We start from the raw sequence: 15,957 nt of genomic DNA, 5'->3' as shown, positions 1-15,957 counted from the left end.
CACGTCATAATTACCCTTTAAAACTTGTGTCCCATTAGTCTTGATCTTTAAATCTAAAACTACTTACTTCCTTTTGTATGATTGTTACTCTCGTTATCTTGGCACATTTGGTCGAATGCGCACTTGGTGGTGAGGTGTTCAATCGAAGAACAGTGCGAGATGCCAGCTACCGTGCAGCCGAATATTTGGGTGCCCCGTGAAAGCACACCAATCTCAGCGTGCTATTATGGGGCACCCTGGAAAGGACAGCCAGACGGACAGACGTCTCGTAGTTCACCTGAGGGATGTGGAATCAACATTGCATTGTTTCCACATTACATGAACCATGATTGAATTTTCCTACGAAAGAGTCGGATTTTAAAACAGAATGACAAAATAGGTATAAAATTAAAACCTGATTTTAGAATTCAGCAGTGATTGCATCTGTATGTCTAGTTTGGGAATCTCACCTACATTTGACATAATTTGAATGGGTAAACGATTCACAAACAAGTCAAAAGAAGAAATCAATTTTATTTTTAAAAACGTTACAATTATTTTAAATTTCCAATTTCGCGGACCACCTCCAATACCGCCACAGACCTCTAGAGGGCCTCGGACCACCAGTTGACAATCCCTGAACTAGTCTATTACACGCGCAATCACATTTACTAAACATGAAAAGTATGTCATTTGGATAGAGGTATTCTATCGATTTTGCTTCTTCTAGCCTCAAATTTAACAACGGTCAAAATTCTTCATACTAAATCAGTGAAGGGAAGGCGACTATCGGCTTCCGTAAGAGCTGTGTAAAAGCATATACAGCAATGGCATTGGGACTAAAACGGTGTAGCACTATTTAACCTTAATTCAATATAAACATCAATAACAGTACAACACAAAAAATAGCAGACATAGTATATTTAGTATACACAATGGCACGGATTTTTCAATTTCACCGTAGTATAAGTTAATGCTGATAACATTTTAGCAGCGAGCGAGGAGGGCTTTGGGCTTCCGTAAGCGGCACTTCCGGATCGAGCTGGCACGTGTGGTAAACAAGCATGGACGCCTTGGAGGACTGGAACGACGTGACCGAAAGTCCGAGTTTGAAGAACCTGACGGACGGAAGCTTCAGTGTACTAAAAGAGAGACAATGTGACGCTGTACAGGATTTGGTCAAAGCGCATATTGACTCTTTTGATCAGGCCATCGGACAAGGACTCAACTCCGTTGTGCAGGTCTTACACGCAACCCAACTAACCCCGTATAAACACGACATGAGTGATACCAAACACGTGTTTTTTTCAATTTCTAATACTTGTGTGTGTGTATATATGTATATATTTTTTTCCAATGTAATCTTGAGTTTCAAATGAGAATATCTTCCGCTGTAAATGTGCGGGGTATGACGTCAATGCTGTGTGACGCTGCCAATGTGCGTAATGCAGCGACCGTGGGTGTGTTATCAGGCCATCCCGCCGTTGGAGTTCATGGTGAAGGGAGAGCGCATCAGTTTGGCGTTCATAGAGGCCATCGTCCACCCGCCGATCGTGTCCAAAGGCAGCGTGTGCCGCGAGATGAGAGTCTTCCCGGCGGAGTGCCGCGCCAGAAGGTCCTCGTACAAGGGCAAGATAGTGGTGAGTGACGTCAGCGTCGTTGACATAAATAATAATTCAAGTTTGGGGGTAGTGACCGATTTTATCATCGGGCGACTCTTGACCGTGTTTACATGCTTCCAGGCAGATGTGAGCTGGAGTGTGGACGGGGTCCCCAAAGGGATCATCAAGCAGGGGCTCGGGCAAATTCCCATTATGGTCAAGTCCAAGCTGTGCAACTTGCACGGGATGACGCCGCAGCAGCTGGTGCAACACCACGAGGAGGCTGAGGTAGGGCTTGCAGTGCAGCTTGGCCTTTCCAATTGGGGTGTCAAACTAGGTTTACGATTTCAAGCCTGGGTTAGACTTTGAAAGTGCTGTAAGGTTTTGAATCATTCCACACTGTCTTCGGGATGTTAAGGAAATGGGCGGCTACTTCATTGTGAACGGCATCGAGAAGGTGATTCGCATGCTGATCATGCCTCGGAGGAACTACCCCATTGCTGTGTCACGAGCCAAGTGGAAGAGCAGAGGCCATGGATACACGCAGTATGGTGAGAACCCGACTCTTGCACCTGCAATCCATTCACAACTCAACCCGTCCAACATCAACAAACGGGCCGGCGCGAGACTGCATTTCAATTCCAGCTTGTCACAAAACCTCCCAGTCCAAAGTTTAAACATGACTTGGTCAACTTCCTGTGTAACAGTTCAGGCCAACAAGATCCACGAAGAACAAGCAGCCAAGGCGTTTCCACAAACATAAAAGATTTGCTTGACTTACTTTTAGATGACTTGAGTCTTGCTTCCACTTTCTTCCCAAGATCCGTGTAGGTAATGTGTGTGAAACAGTTTGTAAATCTCAAATATGTGCTCATGGTGAAAGTAAAATGATGCTATAAATCCAACAAACTAAAGCCTGCAGGCACGTTTGACAAAGTTTTCCCCTTTCAAACTTTTTCTCCAAAACAGCGCATCTGTTCCGATCAGCTCTGCTCGTTCATGAGCCTGCGTGCCACACTTAAATGCTTGCTGGCTTGCAAATTTCACGCCCTCATCTTTTCAGGTTTGTCCATGCGCTGCATGAAGGAGAATCACACGGCCATCAACATGCACCTTCACTACTTGGAGAACGGAACCATCATGCTCAACTTCATCCACCAGAAGGAACTCTTCTTCCTACCCATTGGCTTTATGCTTAAGGTACGCTTGACTGTCAAAATAAGGGATCAAGGATTTTACTATTTAAAGCCAGCAGTTGTGTTAGACTATCTAAGTTGGGTTTCAAGCCAGGGTTGGGGTTTTCGCAGGGGCTCAAGTCAGGGTTTTGATTCCTTTGCCACGCAGGCGCTGGTGGACCTGAGCGACCTGGAGATTTTCTCAGAGCTGATCAAAGGCGTGGAAGAGAACTCGCTGTACCGCAGCGCCGCCTGCGAGATGCTGCGCTTGGTGTCGGCGCAGGGCTGCACGTCACGCTCAAAGGTCCTGGACTACCTGGGCGGACGCTTCCGCGTGAAACTCAACCTGCCCGAGTGGTACACCGACCGGCAGTGCGCCGACTTCCTGCTGGAGTACGCCCGATGGCCTGCATGCATATCACCACGGCAACAACGAAGCAGCCACTCTTAATACCTTTGTGCACCCACAGCGAGTGCATCTGCATCCACTTGCGGACAGGCATGGAGAAGTTCCGGCTGCTGTGCCTGATGTGTCGCAAGCTTTTCAGCTTCGCCAAGCAGGAGTGCCTGGAGGAGAACCCAGACGGCATCGCCTGCCAGGAGGTCCTCACGCCGGGACAGCTCTACCTCATGTTCCTCAAGGTCAGCAATAAATCAATATTACAATCAATTACATAGGAGATGAAATTGTTTTTCCAAATTAGTGTTTCTTATATTTTATAAACAGCAACAAATTTCTTACCGTGGTTTAATTTTATTCTTATTTTAAGTCGAATGAATTTGAATGAAACAAACTGAACTGGCCCTGAGCCCAAACAAGCAGCATACCTCAAGTGAGCATGCTTGACGTCCTGTGGGGCAGGAGAAGATGTGGATGTGGCTGCTGTCGGTCAAGGCGGCGGTGGAGAAGCGAGGAAGTCACCTGAAGGGTGGCTGGACGGCGGAAAACCTCATCAAGATGTTCAATCTTGGAACCGACCTCAGCAAACCCTTTGAGTACATGCTGGCTACCGGCAACCTCAGCTCCAAGACGGGTCAGCGCCGCCTAGACCTCTGAAACAGGAATTAGGGTTTTGAACTAGGGTTAAGGTTTCAAGCATGCGTATTGTCTCACCCCCTTCGCTATTAGGTCTGGGCATGTCGCAGAACACGGGCTTGTGCGTGGTAGCCGACAAGCTCAACTTCATTCGCTACCTGTCGCACTTCCGCTGCGTGCACCGCGGCGCCGCCTTCACCAAGATGCGCACCACGTCTGTGCGCAAGTTGCTGCCCGAGTCCTGGGGCTTCCTGTGCCCTGTGCACACGCCCGACGGCGAGCCCTGCGGCCTCATGAATCACATGACGGCCAGCTGCCAGGTGGTGACGGCATCCTCGTCCACCGTGGGGCTGCCGGCCATACTCTGCTCGCTGGGTCTGACCCCCGTCGATGCCACCCCCACCAGCCCCTTCGCCGACTGCTACCCGGTCCTGCTGGACGGCGCCGTGGTGGGTTGGGTGGAGGAACGCCTGGCCCCCGGTGTGGTGGATTCACTGCGCAGGTTCAAGGTACGCAAAGCTTAATTTCCCTGGCCAAATTTACTGGAAACTTCAGGGGCAGAGCTAGAATTTTTTTTTCAGTGGGGTGGCCACTGACACTGTAGTAAGCGTGACGTTCCTTCAGGTTCTGCAGGAGAAAAAAGTTCCTCCCTGGACTGAGATCATTCTGGTGCCCAAGACGGGCAAAGCCAGCTTGTACCCGGGCCTGTTTCTGTTCACCGCGCCGTGCCGCATGATGCGCCCTGTGCGCAACCTGGCGGTCGGCAAGCAGGAGCTCATTGGAACCTTCGAGCAGGTAGCATAGCAAGCACAAGAAAAAGCCGTGTGAAAGCGGCACTTGCTGACACTCTCGTCTTGTCGGGCAGCTTTATGTCAACGTGGCCGTAAAGGAGGCAGAGGTGGAGGCGGGTGTCAGCAGCCACCAGGAGCTCTTCCCGCACAGCATGCTCAGCGTGGTGGCAAGCTTCATACCCTACTCGGACCACAACCAGAGTCCCAGGAACATGTACCAGTGCCAGATGGGTGAGTGCCGGGATCAGGCGGGCTTCGCACGCGGGCGTTTCCCACTTGTGATGGTGTGAGTGCGCGGCGGTCTCCAGGTAAGCAGACGATGGGCTTTCCCCTTCACGCCTTCCTGGAGCGTTCGGACAACAAGCTGTACCGGCTGCAGACGCCGCAGAGCGCACTGGTACGTCCTTCCATGTACGACCACTACCAGCTGGACAACTACCCCAGTGGCACCAACGCCGTGGTGGCTGTCATCTCCTACAGCGGTTACGACATGGAGGACGCCATGGTCAGTAGCACCTACCACACACACAGGCACAAAAAAAACCTCATTAGGGTGGGGGTTAGCAAAATTCCAGAAGGATTTGTCCTGATAAAAACAGAGAAATCCATGTAAATGTCTGTAGATGCCATAATAGTAGCAAAGCACTGTTTTGTCTAAATGAAGCTCCTCAAATCACATCCCTGGTAGTAAGTAAGTTGATAGAAAAATAGCTATTCGACAATCATCCCCTTCCAACTAAAAACCTTCATTTTGTTAATGATGTCCCCTGCTGGCCAGATTGTGAACAAGTCATCATGGGAGCGCGGCTTTGCCCACGGCTGCATCTACAAGACGGAACTGGTGGACTTGGCCCAAAAGGCACGGGGCCACGACGGCGTGGTGTTTGGGGTCAAGCCTGGAGACCCCAAGGTCAATAAGCAGCTGGACGCTGATGGACTTCCGCCGGTGGGCGCCATGCTGCGCTACGGCGACCCCTTCTACAGCTACATCAACCTGAACACCGGCCAGTCCTTTGTCACTTTCTACAAGTGTGTTCTCTTGCTTCCTTCTCTTTCTAACTCATTTGAAATCCTGTTGATGCCTTGTGTGGTCGTAATGCGCTCTTCCCGCAGGAGCCAGGAGGCGTGCGTGGTGGACAACATCAAGATCTGCGGCAACGACGTTGGCACGGGCTTGTTCAAGCGCGTGTGCATCACCATGCGGGTGCCACGCAATCCCACCATCGGCGACAAGTTCGCCAGCCGTCACGGCCAGAAGGGCATTCTGAGCCGGCTGTGGCCCGCCGAGGACATGCCCTTCAGCGAGAGCGGCCTCAGCCCTGACATCTTGTTCAACCCGCACGGATTCCCCTCGCGCATGACCATCGGCATGCTGATAGAGAGCATGGCGGGCAAGTCGGCTGCCCTGCATGGCCTGAGCCACGACGCCACGCCCTTCACCTTCTCTGAAGACAACTCTGCCCTCGACTACTTCGGGGAGATGCTGCGGGCGGGCGGCTACAACTATTATGGCACCGAGCGCCTCTACAGCGGCACCAGCGGCCTGGAGCTGGAGGCCGACATTTTCATCGGCGTGGTTTACTACCAGAGGCTCAGGCACATGGTGTCCGACAAGTTCCAGGTAGGGAGGCAAAACACAATTCCAACAGCACATCATTAACTTCTTTTTACTGCTTTCCAATACTGAACTTTAAAAAAAAATTATTTACCGTGACGTATGATGTGGCAGGTCCGTACGACAGGGGCGCGTGACAAGGTCACCAATCAGCCGGTGGGCGGCAGGAACGTGCAAGGCGGCATCCGCTTTGGCGAGATGGAGCGTGACGCGCTGCTATCGCACGGCTCGTCCTTCCTGCTGCAGGACCGCCTCTTCAACTGCTCCGACCGTTCGGTGGCGCAGGTGTGCGTGGACTGCGGGAGTTTGCTGTCGCCGCTGCTGGAAAAGCCGCCGCCCTCCTGGTCATCCACGCGCCACCGTCGCACCGTCTGCACACTCTGCGGCAAGAGCGACTCGGTGGACTCGGTCTCCGTGCCATACGTTTTCCGCTACTTTGTGGCCGAGCTGGCCGCCATGAACATCAAAGTCAAGCTGGACATCAAGTGAGCGAGGTCAGGGCCATGCCAGGAGTTTGCAGGCCCTGTAGGACTCTGCTTTGAGTAGAAGAACATTTTGGGCAAACTTGAGAGCTACTTTGGGACCGAAGAAGGCAAAGGACATACAGACTTCTGAAATAATACATTTGCTTATATTTACCTTGAATTATGTGTTATCTATACCAGCGGTCCCCAACCTTTCTTGCGCCACGGACCGGTTACATGTCAGACAATATTTTCACGGACCGGCCTTTATATAAATACAATGAAATAAAATGATACGACTGGCAAAAAAAACAAATACAAAGCACATAAAAATAAAACTCACCATTAAGTATCTGCGCCGTAGCTTTGTTTTGGTCGCTGTAACCGCAGAAAATCCTGCTTTACAAAAATAGGATGTTGGAAAGGGAAGCAGGGTTTTCAGTGCTTTTGTGGCCATCTCGGGATATTCTGCCTTGATTTTAATCCAGCTTTCTTTTTCTTGGAAGTTGTAGCCTCTTTTGTCTCCACATTGGGCCTTTTCCTCTTTAGAAGACGTTAACAGTCATAATGGCCCTCCTCTCAATTTTCAATAATGTCCTAACATGGTCGGATACAGTTGGCACTATGGGGACTTCCTGTTTAGTTTTTCCAAATGTCTACTGGCTTCTTTTTGATTAAAAAGCAAACTGGTTGAAATATTTTAAGTCTTCAGATAGTAGCCTCACCTCAAACACCCCCGCATCTCCCACATACCCAACTCCCACTGTTGAAAAAAAAAAACAACCAGTGGGCTGGTGGTTACTAATATCATTTTTTATATATAGATTTTTTTTTTACTCAAACTTACAAAATCCTTGAATATCTGGAAGTGTATTTGACATTTACACACAGAAAACACATATCTTTTACAAAACAGCGACATTTCTTAAAAAAGAAAAAACACATTTCATGAATAGTTCTCTGAGCTAAAACTACACAAGCTGCCCTGCTAAAAGTTAAAAGCGCTTTGAACTTAAATTACAAAGTTGAAGGGAAGACATTAAAAAGTGAAATTGTTCCAAAAATGTTTACCTCTGTCGTAGAAAAAATAGCATCTCTGATGCCTTTGGGGGAAGTAAAAAAAAAAAAAAAAGAAATAACCCATTCGGCAGACTGACACGTTGGCTTACGTTAGCATGTTTGTTTCATCACCTTGCTATCAGTGAACATTATATTTTTTGAATACATTTTCAGTTTATTTTATGCCAATACACAAATATTTTAAAACTGTAGCAGAAACTAGCTTAGCAGATGGCAAATCTCAACATGGTAATGAACAAAACATTGCTTTATGTGGAAGTTGTGTTTTAAAAAGGTCACGAAAAGCACCAAGTTCAGGTTAAAAAAATGAAATCACGACTTTAGCAGACAAATGTTGGGACATAAAATATACAAGTGTATGTGTGTGTGTGTGTGTGTGTGGCTGTGTTAACCACAGCGTGAATGCAGTCACATGACCTTATGCATTAGGAGCCCCACACACGACATTGGGGGGTAAAATGTAACCATGGCAACAATATCGATAAAACTTTTTTAAGCCCCATTAGCTCAGCAAGTGGAGCACATCTTTTCTCCCAAGAGAATTACCATAATGCAGTTTCTCACAAAGGTGCGCTCCATTTATTAAGCCTGATGCGGTCATAGGGATATCAAATGTTTATTTCGGGGGCCCAGATGTGGTGCGCATGTGATATGAATGAAATTATTTGTCCCCAAGTCATGTCTGGGGCTGCGCTTGTGTATGATGTCACATCCAAAAAACAGCATGAAGACACATTCACGGAGATAAATGTAAGCTTGTTGAAATGAAATACTTGGCCGCGCTGTCTTCTTCTTGTTTTATGGGAGTGAGAATGAAAAATACTGCCCTTACCTCCGTTTGGGAAGAATAGAAAAAGTGAAAAAAACAAAAAAACAAAATAAAAACAGTCCCGAGTGGTTACCCCCATGATGGGCTACTCCATAATGGCTCTGTAGATGACGGGTTCGATGTAGTCCCCGCGGTAACGCGAGTTGATGACCCGCTGCCTCTTGGACTCCCGGATGATCTCCTTCCCCTCAAAGATGCCGTCAAAGCGCATGTCCGATGCTTTGGACTGCGCACAAACATGGCGGCAATATTAGTGCTCATAATTCTAAAAGGAAAACAACCTCCAGGTCAAGATTCACAATTTGACAATTCGGTAACTATACGTATGTCATGTTTTGGGGGTGATGGACTTGAAAGAGCAGGAGCAAAGTAGTTTGCTGCTCGAAATAGGTGCCATTTCTACTGTATTTTGCCTCCACAACAAAGACTAATTGCCACTCCTTGAAAATCAACTAGCTGCTGTGTTTTGGTGCTCAGGCCACAGTGGTAAAAGTAGTCCTTTGGCACCATCTGGTGCAATCCGTTGTCATGGGCAGCCACTCACCAGCCTGGACTTCACCCTCTTGGGCAGTTCCTCGTCGAGCGAGTAGACGTCGTCTCGCTTGGCAGTCAGCTGAGAGCCGTCCTCAAACTCCACCTGCGCCGCCACAAGAAAATAGGCCGCAAATCACGCTTGAGACCCCTTTTGACGGTGGAACAGTTCCCAAAATGCACGGTGCGCTTTTTTAATTACCAGGTACATCTGGACCACACGGGAGGCCACAAACTTGGCACCATAGACCAGGCCGTCCGTCCAGCGCACCTGCACCACTTCACCCTGGGGGGGTGGACCCAACTGGGCGCAGTCTCGGCTCTGCCAGAACACACGGCACACGTTGACGTTTTGCGCGCAATCAAATGTGCACGGCACGCAAAAAAAAAATAAAACTACCACAATGTCCTCAGGGAAGAGGTTGTCGCTGAAGGAGCCGTCGTCAAAGTTGACCTGGTAGAAAGTTTCCTTGGACAGCTGCACCACATCACACTGGTAGTAGCGGCCGTTCTTGTGCTTGCAGATCACCTTCTGGCCCACCGTCAGCTCCTGCATGGCTGCCTTGTTGCGCTGGTACACGGGGAAACAAAATGCGTGTTTTAAATTGAATTAAAAAGTGTTTTCTCGGGAAAACAAAAAAATAATAATCTATCATACATTTCTAAAATGCAGTCTTGTAAGATTTAGACAGTTTTTGTTTTTAGCAAATACACAACTTTATTCTTTTAATGACCACTTAAATCTCATTCTTATTTTCCCTTCTCTGAGCTCTTTGGTGACAAAAAGAAGCGCTTGCCTGTATGTGCGCGGGTCCTTTGTGCCGACAGCAAGTGACGTGCACCACGAAGGGCCAGTCGTCGGGCTGCATGAGCACGCCAGCGGCCTGCGCGCACGTCGGGTGGTAGGCGGTGGGGCAGCGCCCGTGCGAACACTGCACACAGCAGCCTGACGCCTTCTTCATGCGCTTCTTGCAGTAGTAACACTTCTGCAAACAGAATAATTACTGCCACTTCCTACACACACTTTTTGGTACTCCTATCTGAAGCTAGTTTTCACTCTTATTTTGAGTGAAAATATATATATATATATATATATATATATACCACGAGGTAGATTTATAAAAAAAAAAGAAAAAAGAAAAAGCTGGAAATAGCCCTATTTCTTGTTTTCATTCAAATTTCATGTCAAACAATGTGCCGCTATCTAGTGGCTCACAGTAGAAATACACGTTCAATAAAATGGCAGAACAAAGTAGAAGTTCAACGTGAACTTGTAAGTCGGGTGAGGTGCCACAGCACAGTGTTTTCGCCGCAAAATCTCGATTGACTCGCTCACCAGTTTGAATCTTTGCAGGGGGATGCCGCTCAGATCAACGGGTTTTCTCTCCGTGATGTTGATGAAGCGAGCCTCCAGCACGGCAACCGCGCACAGGACGTGCACCCACCTGCCACAGTGAGCCCACGTCAGTCCACGCTAATTTCTTATAGACGACAAAGTGCAAAACAAAATTACTTGTTGTTATTGGCCTTCTGCAGCGCACCACCCCGCAGACAGCACAGGCAGCAGTTCTGAAATGTACACACAAAAAAAAACAAAAAAAACACATTTCAAACAGTCAAATGCATTCATCTCGCTTGCATCCATATACATCTATGGATACGTTTTGTGTCTGTTACATATTTTCATGCTGGTGCCAAATATATCATCCAAAAATCTTTTAATCCATAAAAATATAACTTAATTCAACCTAATATATAATTAGATGAATTCTGTCTTTTTTTCTCTAAACTATAAAATATTTCCCTTAGAAAAAATATAACGAGTTATGAAAACATTTTAATTTAGAACCAAAACTATGACCTTTATCTTTTTAAAGGAGCGTTTGTGTCCTGACCTCTGTCATGGCGTTGGCTTTGCAGCGGGCGCACTTCCACTCCTTGCTGACGCAGGCGGGATCGACGCCATAACAGCCTGCGAGAGGCAAAAGCGGTGGTCAGCGCACAGCAGTCGGGACGGTCCAGACGGCGGCGGGGGCAGCGTGACTGACTGGCGTGGACACGGACGCTGCAGTGCGAGCAGCTGACTAGGAGACTGGTCCCGTCTTCCTCCAGACGGGGCGTCACCGGTGGCTCCTCGCACTCGGAGTCTTCCTCGGTGGTGGTGGCAAAGCATGTCTCCGGGATCAGCGGCTTGGTGCGCATGTGCCCGCCCGCCACCATGACGGGCGCAGTGGCACTGCTCACACCCTCCGCCTGGAAACGAGAGAACTTTGACCTTTATAATCTGACTTTTGGTTCCAGGGTCGGATACCGATGCAGATGACGAGGACGCGGTCGAGGGCGCGGCGTACCTGCTGGTAGGCGATGAACAGTGAGCATACGGAGCAGTAGGGCGGCTTGGAGCCTGCCTTCCGGTTGTACTCGCGCTCCTTCTTCATGTTGGGGGGTCGACTCTGCCAAAGGTGGGCCAGAGGTTTGGCCCAGCCTTCGCCCTCCAGGCCTCCCTCCTCCACGGGCAATGACTCCACCGGACCTTCTTACACGCATGAGGACATGTGAGGACTCAAACGCACAAACATGAAGTTTGCGCTCCCTCCGCAGGCGCACCTTCATCGTTGAGGCCGTCCTTGATGAGCGGGTGGTGTCCGGGAAGCCGGCCCAGATCATTATGCTCGGTGGTGCCCCGTGCCTCTTCCGCCCCCTGCTGGTCACAGGTCGTATTGTCACGAGACAACACCCCTTCCGTGCACCTCTGATACTACGTTAAAAGCTAGGCAATTCACAGATAGAATCCAAGCCCGAAAGACGAGTTACACAGTCATGACTCACTTTGCTGGTGTCTTTGTTGCCCTCGCTGTCGTCTTCATCTTTAGGTAAGGCCTCTTCCTCGGCGTAGTCTCCTTTGGCGTAACTGTGCACGTGCAGGACATCAGCAGGGCTCAGCGTTCTCTGGAAGGCTTTGTGTGCCGACACACCGCCCGCCTCCGCTGAGCACGGTGCCGACACCTGTTCTTCTGCAGGATCAGGCACATGATTTGTAATAGGCTCCGCTTCCTCCTCTTTCTTCGATGGACTTTCCAATCTGTCAGGCTTTTCTTCTTCCTCTTCCATTTCAATTTCTCCTTTCTTCTGAGGCTTCGACTCCAATTCATCTGTCTGGTCTGGAGAAGAGAAAAAAAAATCCTCAAACAAGCATCCAACTTTGGCTTTTTAAAAGCCTTTTCCAAAGGATGTATTTCCTTAAAGCACATGTGGGTTAAAATTTAATTATTTTTTTTTGTTAAGCAACAAAAGGTAAACTTACATTTAAAATTTGTCAAGTTGTAAAAATAATTAAAAACTACAAGGTTTTAGATGTACATATATATCTGTGTTGTATCTTTGCACTATTTATTCCAAAATAAGTATCCCCTGAAAGCTTTGCTGCAGATTACCGTGCATGTCTGTCTTGACTTGGGCAGGGGACTCCATCTTGGCCTTCTTGGGCTCCGCCTCCTCTTGGGCCGTCTCGCCTTTGACATCCTCTGTGGTGTCGAGCGGTCGCTTGGCAGCTGTCTGAGCTCTAGGGCTAAGGCGCAGAGACGACCGTCATGAGGTTGCTGGATGCCACTCAGCCACGTACGAGCTTACCTGGCGGCCGAGCGGTCGCCCTCACCCGCGTCATCGTCGTCAGGAGGCGGGCTTTCCTTCTGGAAGATGGCGGCTTCCGGAGTGGGCTTGGCGTGATCAATGGGAGCGTTGTCCTTGCCCGCTTTCCAAAGCTTGTAGCGCTCCGGCTGGAACTTGCGCACAAACGCGTCCATGGAGATCTTCACCATGTCCTGGCGGCACGAGCACTGACAAGTGAAAGTGGGACGAGAGAACCAGTTATTTAGGAATCAATTAAATTTTTGGGGAATGTAAAAAAAATAATTGAGATGTGATTTTTTTTTTTTTTTTTTCCTTTAGATTTTCTTTTAAATAAAATGGGATTTTGGGGAATTCTATTTTCTTAAAAAAATATTTTATGATCTAAATTCCATGGACATCTTAAATTATATGTCATAAAAAATATATGTAAAAATGTGTTGGGTTAATCAGTTAAATTTTTTTTTTACATTCACTTTTATTTGTGAGAATGCTGGCATACCAATGTGGCTTGTTTGCCGTAGTCGATCCAGCGCTCCATGGCAAAATTGGTGGACTCGGCACAGTTAAAGCCGTGGTTAAATCCGGCGTGGTAGCTGAACGGGAAGGTGACAATGAACTGGCCGGCTTCCTGCGTCACCTGCACCATTCGTGTTACCAAACACAAGTTGAGCAACGGAACACACCGAGGCCAATGCTTTGGTTTCATGCTGCATCTCAACAAGAAAGCAAAAGCAAGAATCACCTTCTCAAAGGGAATCCCGTACTTCTTGAGGATGGACGGCGAGATCAAGGTCATCTTGTGGCGCAAGAAGGCCTCGCAGCTTTGAGCGTTGCCGGGAAAGAAACCTATGCGCAAACATGTCACAGTAACATCTTCCTCTTTCACAACGAGTTGAAGAGAAAGTACATACCCTTGGCAAGACGCTCCAATCTCCTCCCATGTTCCGGCGGGACTGCGTACCTAGGCAGAACATTAACATAAGCAAAAAAAGGGCGAGCTAGTGAGGCTTTTCCTGACGTACCAGGACTTGGGCTCTCCAAAGTGCAAGTAGTTGATGCTGTAGAGGTCCATGTCCTCTGTGTACCAGGCAAACGCAGCCTTCCACATACCAAAGTAAAGATAAGGCGTGTTGACTCCTTTAATCTTCACGCCGCTCTCATTCTCCACCGTGTCCAAGATGGTCTGCAGTCGGCCGATGTTCCACTCGCTCACATCCTGCAAAGCGACAAATGGCTCAGCGAGGCTATGATGCGGCGCCCAACAGGGCACCGCCGCAATCCGGAGCCGAGCCACTCACCGGGTCGTAGAGACTCTCGCTGACGTCGGCACCATAGAGCGGCGGATTGAAGGTCAGGTTCTTCCAGAACTTGCGCTCTAGCTCGTCAAAGTCCACATAGCGTGGATGGCAGAATCTGGAAAAGATGGAGTAAAAGGTACCAATGAAAAACCTTCCACCCTTATTACTACTGCTAATATCAAATACTACATGCATAGGTCTAGACTATTTACCATTTCCATTTTCCATCAATTGTGTATATTTACTTTCAGTATCTAATTGTAATACATGTCTGTATAAAAAGGACGCAACAAGGCTTATTCTGCTTTAGCTTCATGCATGTGAAGCTTACTTGTCCATATTGGAGGTCTTGCGGAACTCTTGCACGGTCATGGGCTTCTTCTGGATGTTGTACTGCGTGAAGAGGCCCGACTGGCCTGTCACCACTTGCTGGATGGGCGCGGGAATGACCAGCTCGTCCATGTCGTCGTAAGTCTTCCGTGGCCTCCAGCCTTTGGGCGGGATCACCTGTGCCGGGAAACATGTAAGCAAGACGTTCACCCGGCGAGGCCATAAAGCCGCCTCACTGACCTTGGCCATCCCCGCTCGGTGCGCTCCCTGAGATTCCATGTAGGCCACGTAGCGGCGGAAGTCTCGGAAGTCTTCCATAGACGGTGTGAAGGTCATGATCCTGCAGGGAGCTGCATTCTGGGCGGCCGAGTCGCCGCTCATCGTGAGATGTCTTCTTTCTACTGAAAGCTGTAAAATATACCACTTGCAAGTTTTTCCGAAATAGAGGCTAAAGTTTGGTTGCTTTTTTTAGCAAGCAAAAGTAAAATAGGGCCACAAAATTGACATCAAGAGTCTTTCAAGGAAAGCATACCATCAATATTGTAGGGAAATAAAAAAAAAACAAAGACGTGCAGCTGAAAGAGTTGATGATAATGCTATGAAAAGAGCAATGGCACTTGGAAATTGAAAGACTGATCAAACTAGATCAGTGTGCTTTTCAACCTGAAAACAATGGTGCATATTACGGAGGGAAGCTAAAGAATTAAGATGTAAAAAAATTGCCGATAAAATGAATTAGTTAAAACCAACGTAAACTTGGCGTTGCTGAAACACCGATAAGATACTACCAAACCGCCCAATCAAAAACAACCCCGCCTCCTTGAGCCGGCCAATTAAACTCATGCCAGCCTCTGATTGGTCAAAGGGCGTGTCCGTCACAGACTGTGGCCCAGTGACAGCGAAGCTCCTCGGAAAAATATTTAGCTAGCTAAATATGCTAACGGTGAAGGACGCTTCGCGTTGAGAATAAGCTCAACTCGGAAGTCAAAAGAGACTTAGACTACTACAAGCAATAAGAGTGTGCGATCAACACTCGTCCGCGTGTGGAAAGTTCAACGCTTAAAGTGAAAGACTCGCAGTGTGAGCGCACTGAAAAGTGACAGCTGCCCTCGATAAGCAAATTAGCGCAACTAGCAAACAGCTTGTTGCTTGCCGTCTTTCTACACTGCAAAACTTTTGCTCACACTTTCCCGTGCACAAACCTCGCAAGAAAGCGTCCAAAATTACTTACGTGCGAAGCAACCCGGACGTGTCACTCGGGCTCAGAGGCCGCGAGTTAGCGGAGTAAAAAGAGAGACGTGAAGTCCTGGTAGAAAAGACAGTCCTCCATTACGGCGGTGACGCATGCCCAGTGTGGGTTTGTTTACATGGGGCTAGTGGGAGTGGTTTCGGGTCTGGCAACCAATCGGAAGGATCCATACTATTACGCGGATACGTACGTGTTTCGATTAGTATGATCAAGCAAACTAATCAGTTAGTATGATCAAGCAAACTCAATTAAATATGTGTATATTTATGTGTACGTATATGCAGTATTTATACTTTTATGCAGAACTGCTCTTCTATTAACTATTGCAGTGTCCTTATGAATGCAACGT

General features: G+C 48.2%; 2 protein-coding genes across 5 annotated transcripts; one reads left to right on the top strand and one right to left on the bottom strand.

Moving 5' to 3' along the window:
* Nucleotides 1–1,043: 1,043 nt before the first annotated feature.
* polr1b (RNA polymerase I subunit B) lies at nt 1,044–8,054 on the top strand. The gene is made up of 15 exons (XM_037249637.1): nt 1,044–1,220; nt 1,452–1,619; nt 1,722–1,868; nt 1,999–2,131; nt 2,644–2,780; nt 2,925–3,148; nt 3,226–3,397; nt 3,618–3,789; nt 3,885–4,300; nt 4,416–4,586; nt 4,657–4,813; nt 4,891–5,087; nt 5,361–5,611; nt 5,696–6,203; nt 6,312–8,054. Exons 1-15 carry the CDS (start codon nt 1,044–1,046, stop codon nt 6,684–6,686), a joined length of 3,405 nt encoding a protein of 1,134 aa, XP_037105532.1. The 3' UTR covers nt 6,687–8,054.
* A 187-nt stretch (nt 8,055–8,241) lies between these two features.
* Nucleotides 8,242–15,723, bottom strand: kdm4aa (lysine (K)-specific demethylase 4A, genome duplicate a). 4 transcript variants are annotated; one of them, XM_037249638.1, is made up of 22 exons: nt 15,591–15,723; nt 14,600–14,767; nt 14,361–14,536; nt 14,030–14,144; nt 13,754–13,947; nt 13,643–13,692; nt 13,474–13,577; nt 13,231–13,368; nt 12,732–12,937; nt 12,536–12,669; nt 11,931–12,262; nt 11,709–11,805; nt 11,453–11,637; nt 11,150–11,354; nt 10,997–11,073; nt 10,615–10,670; nt 10,438–10,546; nt 9,899–10,087; nt 9,502–9,672; nt 9,304–9,423; nt 9,115–9,207; nt 8,242–8,796 (listed from the first exon to the last, which is right to left on the bottom strand). In XM_037249638.1, the coding sequence occupies exons 2-22, from the start codon at nt 14,738–14,740 to the stop codon at nt 8,656–8,658; spliced, it is 3,033 nt and encodes a 1,010-aa protein (XP_037105533.1). In that variant the 5' UTR covers nt 14,741–14,767; nt 15,591–15,723; the 3' UTR covers nt 8,242–8,655. The 4 variants fall into 4 exon arrangements, with proteins under 4 accessions (XP_037105533.1, XP_037105535.1, XP_037105534.1 ...); XM_037249640.1 differs by having other exon boundaries at nt 11,453–11,634; XM_037249639.1 differs by having other exon boundaries at nt 11,709–11,802.
* Nucleotides 15,724–15,957: the final 234 nt, after the last annotated feature.

The sequence above is a fragment of the Syngnathus acus genome, chromosome 4, assembly GCF_901709675.1.
Source record: "Syngnathus acus chromosome 4, fSynAcu1.2, whole genome shotgun sequence".
Taxonomy (NCBI): Eukaryota; Metazoa; Chordata; class Actinopteri; order Syngnathiformes; family Syngnathidae; genus Syngnathus; species Syngnathus acus.
Note: the sequence above shows the minus strand (reverse complement) of the source record. Positions and strands in the feature narration are given on the sequence as shown.

Excerpts from the sequence above, each read along its gene's own strand:
- polr1b (XM_037249637.1), top strand. The coding sequence starts at position 1,044 with ATGGACGCCTTGGAGGACTGGAACGACGTGACCGAAAGTCCGAGTTTG. Across the intron at positions 2,132-2,643 it reads CCATGGATACACGCAGTATG|GTTTGTCCATGCGCTGCATG; the intron begins GTGAGAACCCGA and ends TCATCTTTTCAG. Across the intron at positions 4,301-4,415 it reads ATTCACTGCGCAGGTTCAAG|GTTCTGCAGGAGAAAAAAGT; the intron begins GTACGCAAAGCT and ends ACGTTCCTTCAG.
- kdm4aa (XM_037249638.1), bottom strand. The coding sequence starts at position 14,740 with ATGAGCGGCGACTCGGCCGCCCAGAATGCAGCTCCCTGCAGGATCATG. Across the intron at positions 13,693-13,753 it reads TTTGGAGAGCCCAAGTCCTG|GTACGCAGTCCCGCCGGAAC; the intron begins GTACGTCAGGAA and ends TGTTCTGCCTAG. Across the intron at positions 9,424-9,501 it reads TCTTCCCTGAGGACATTGTG|AGCCGAGACTGCGCCCAGTT; the intron begins GTAGTTTTATTT and ends GTGTTCTGGCAG.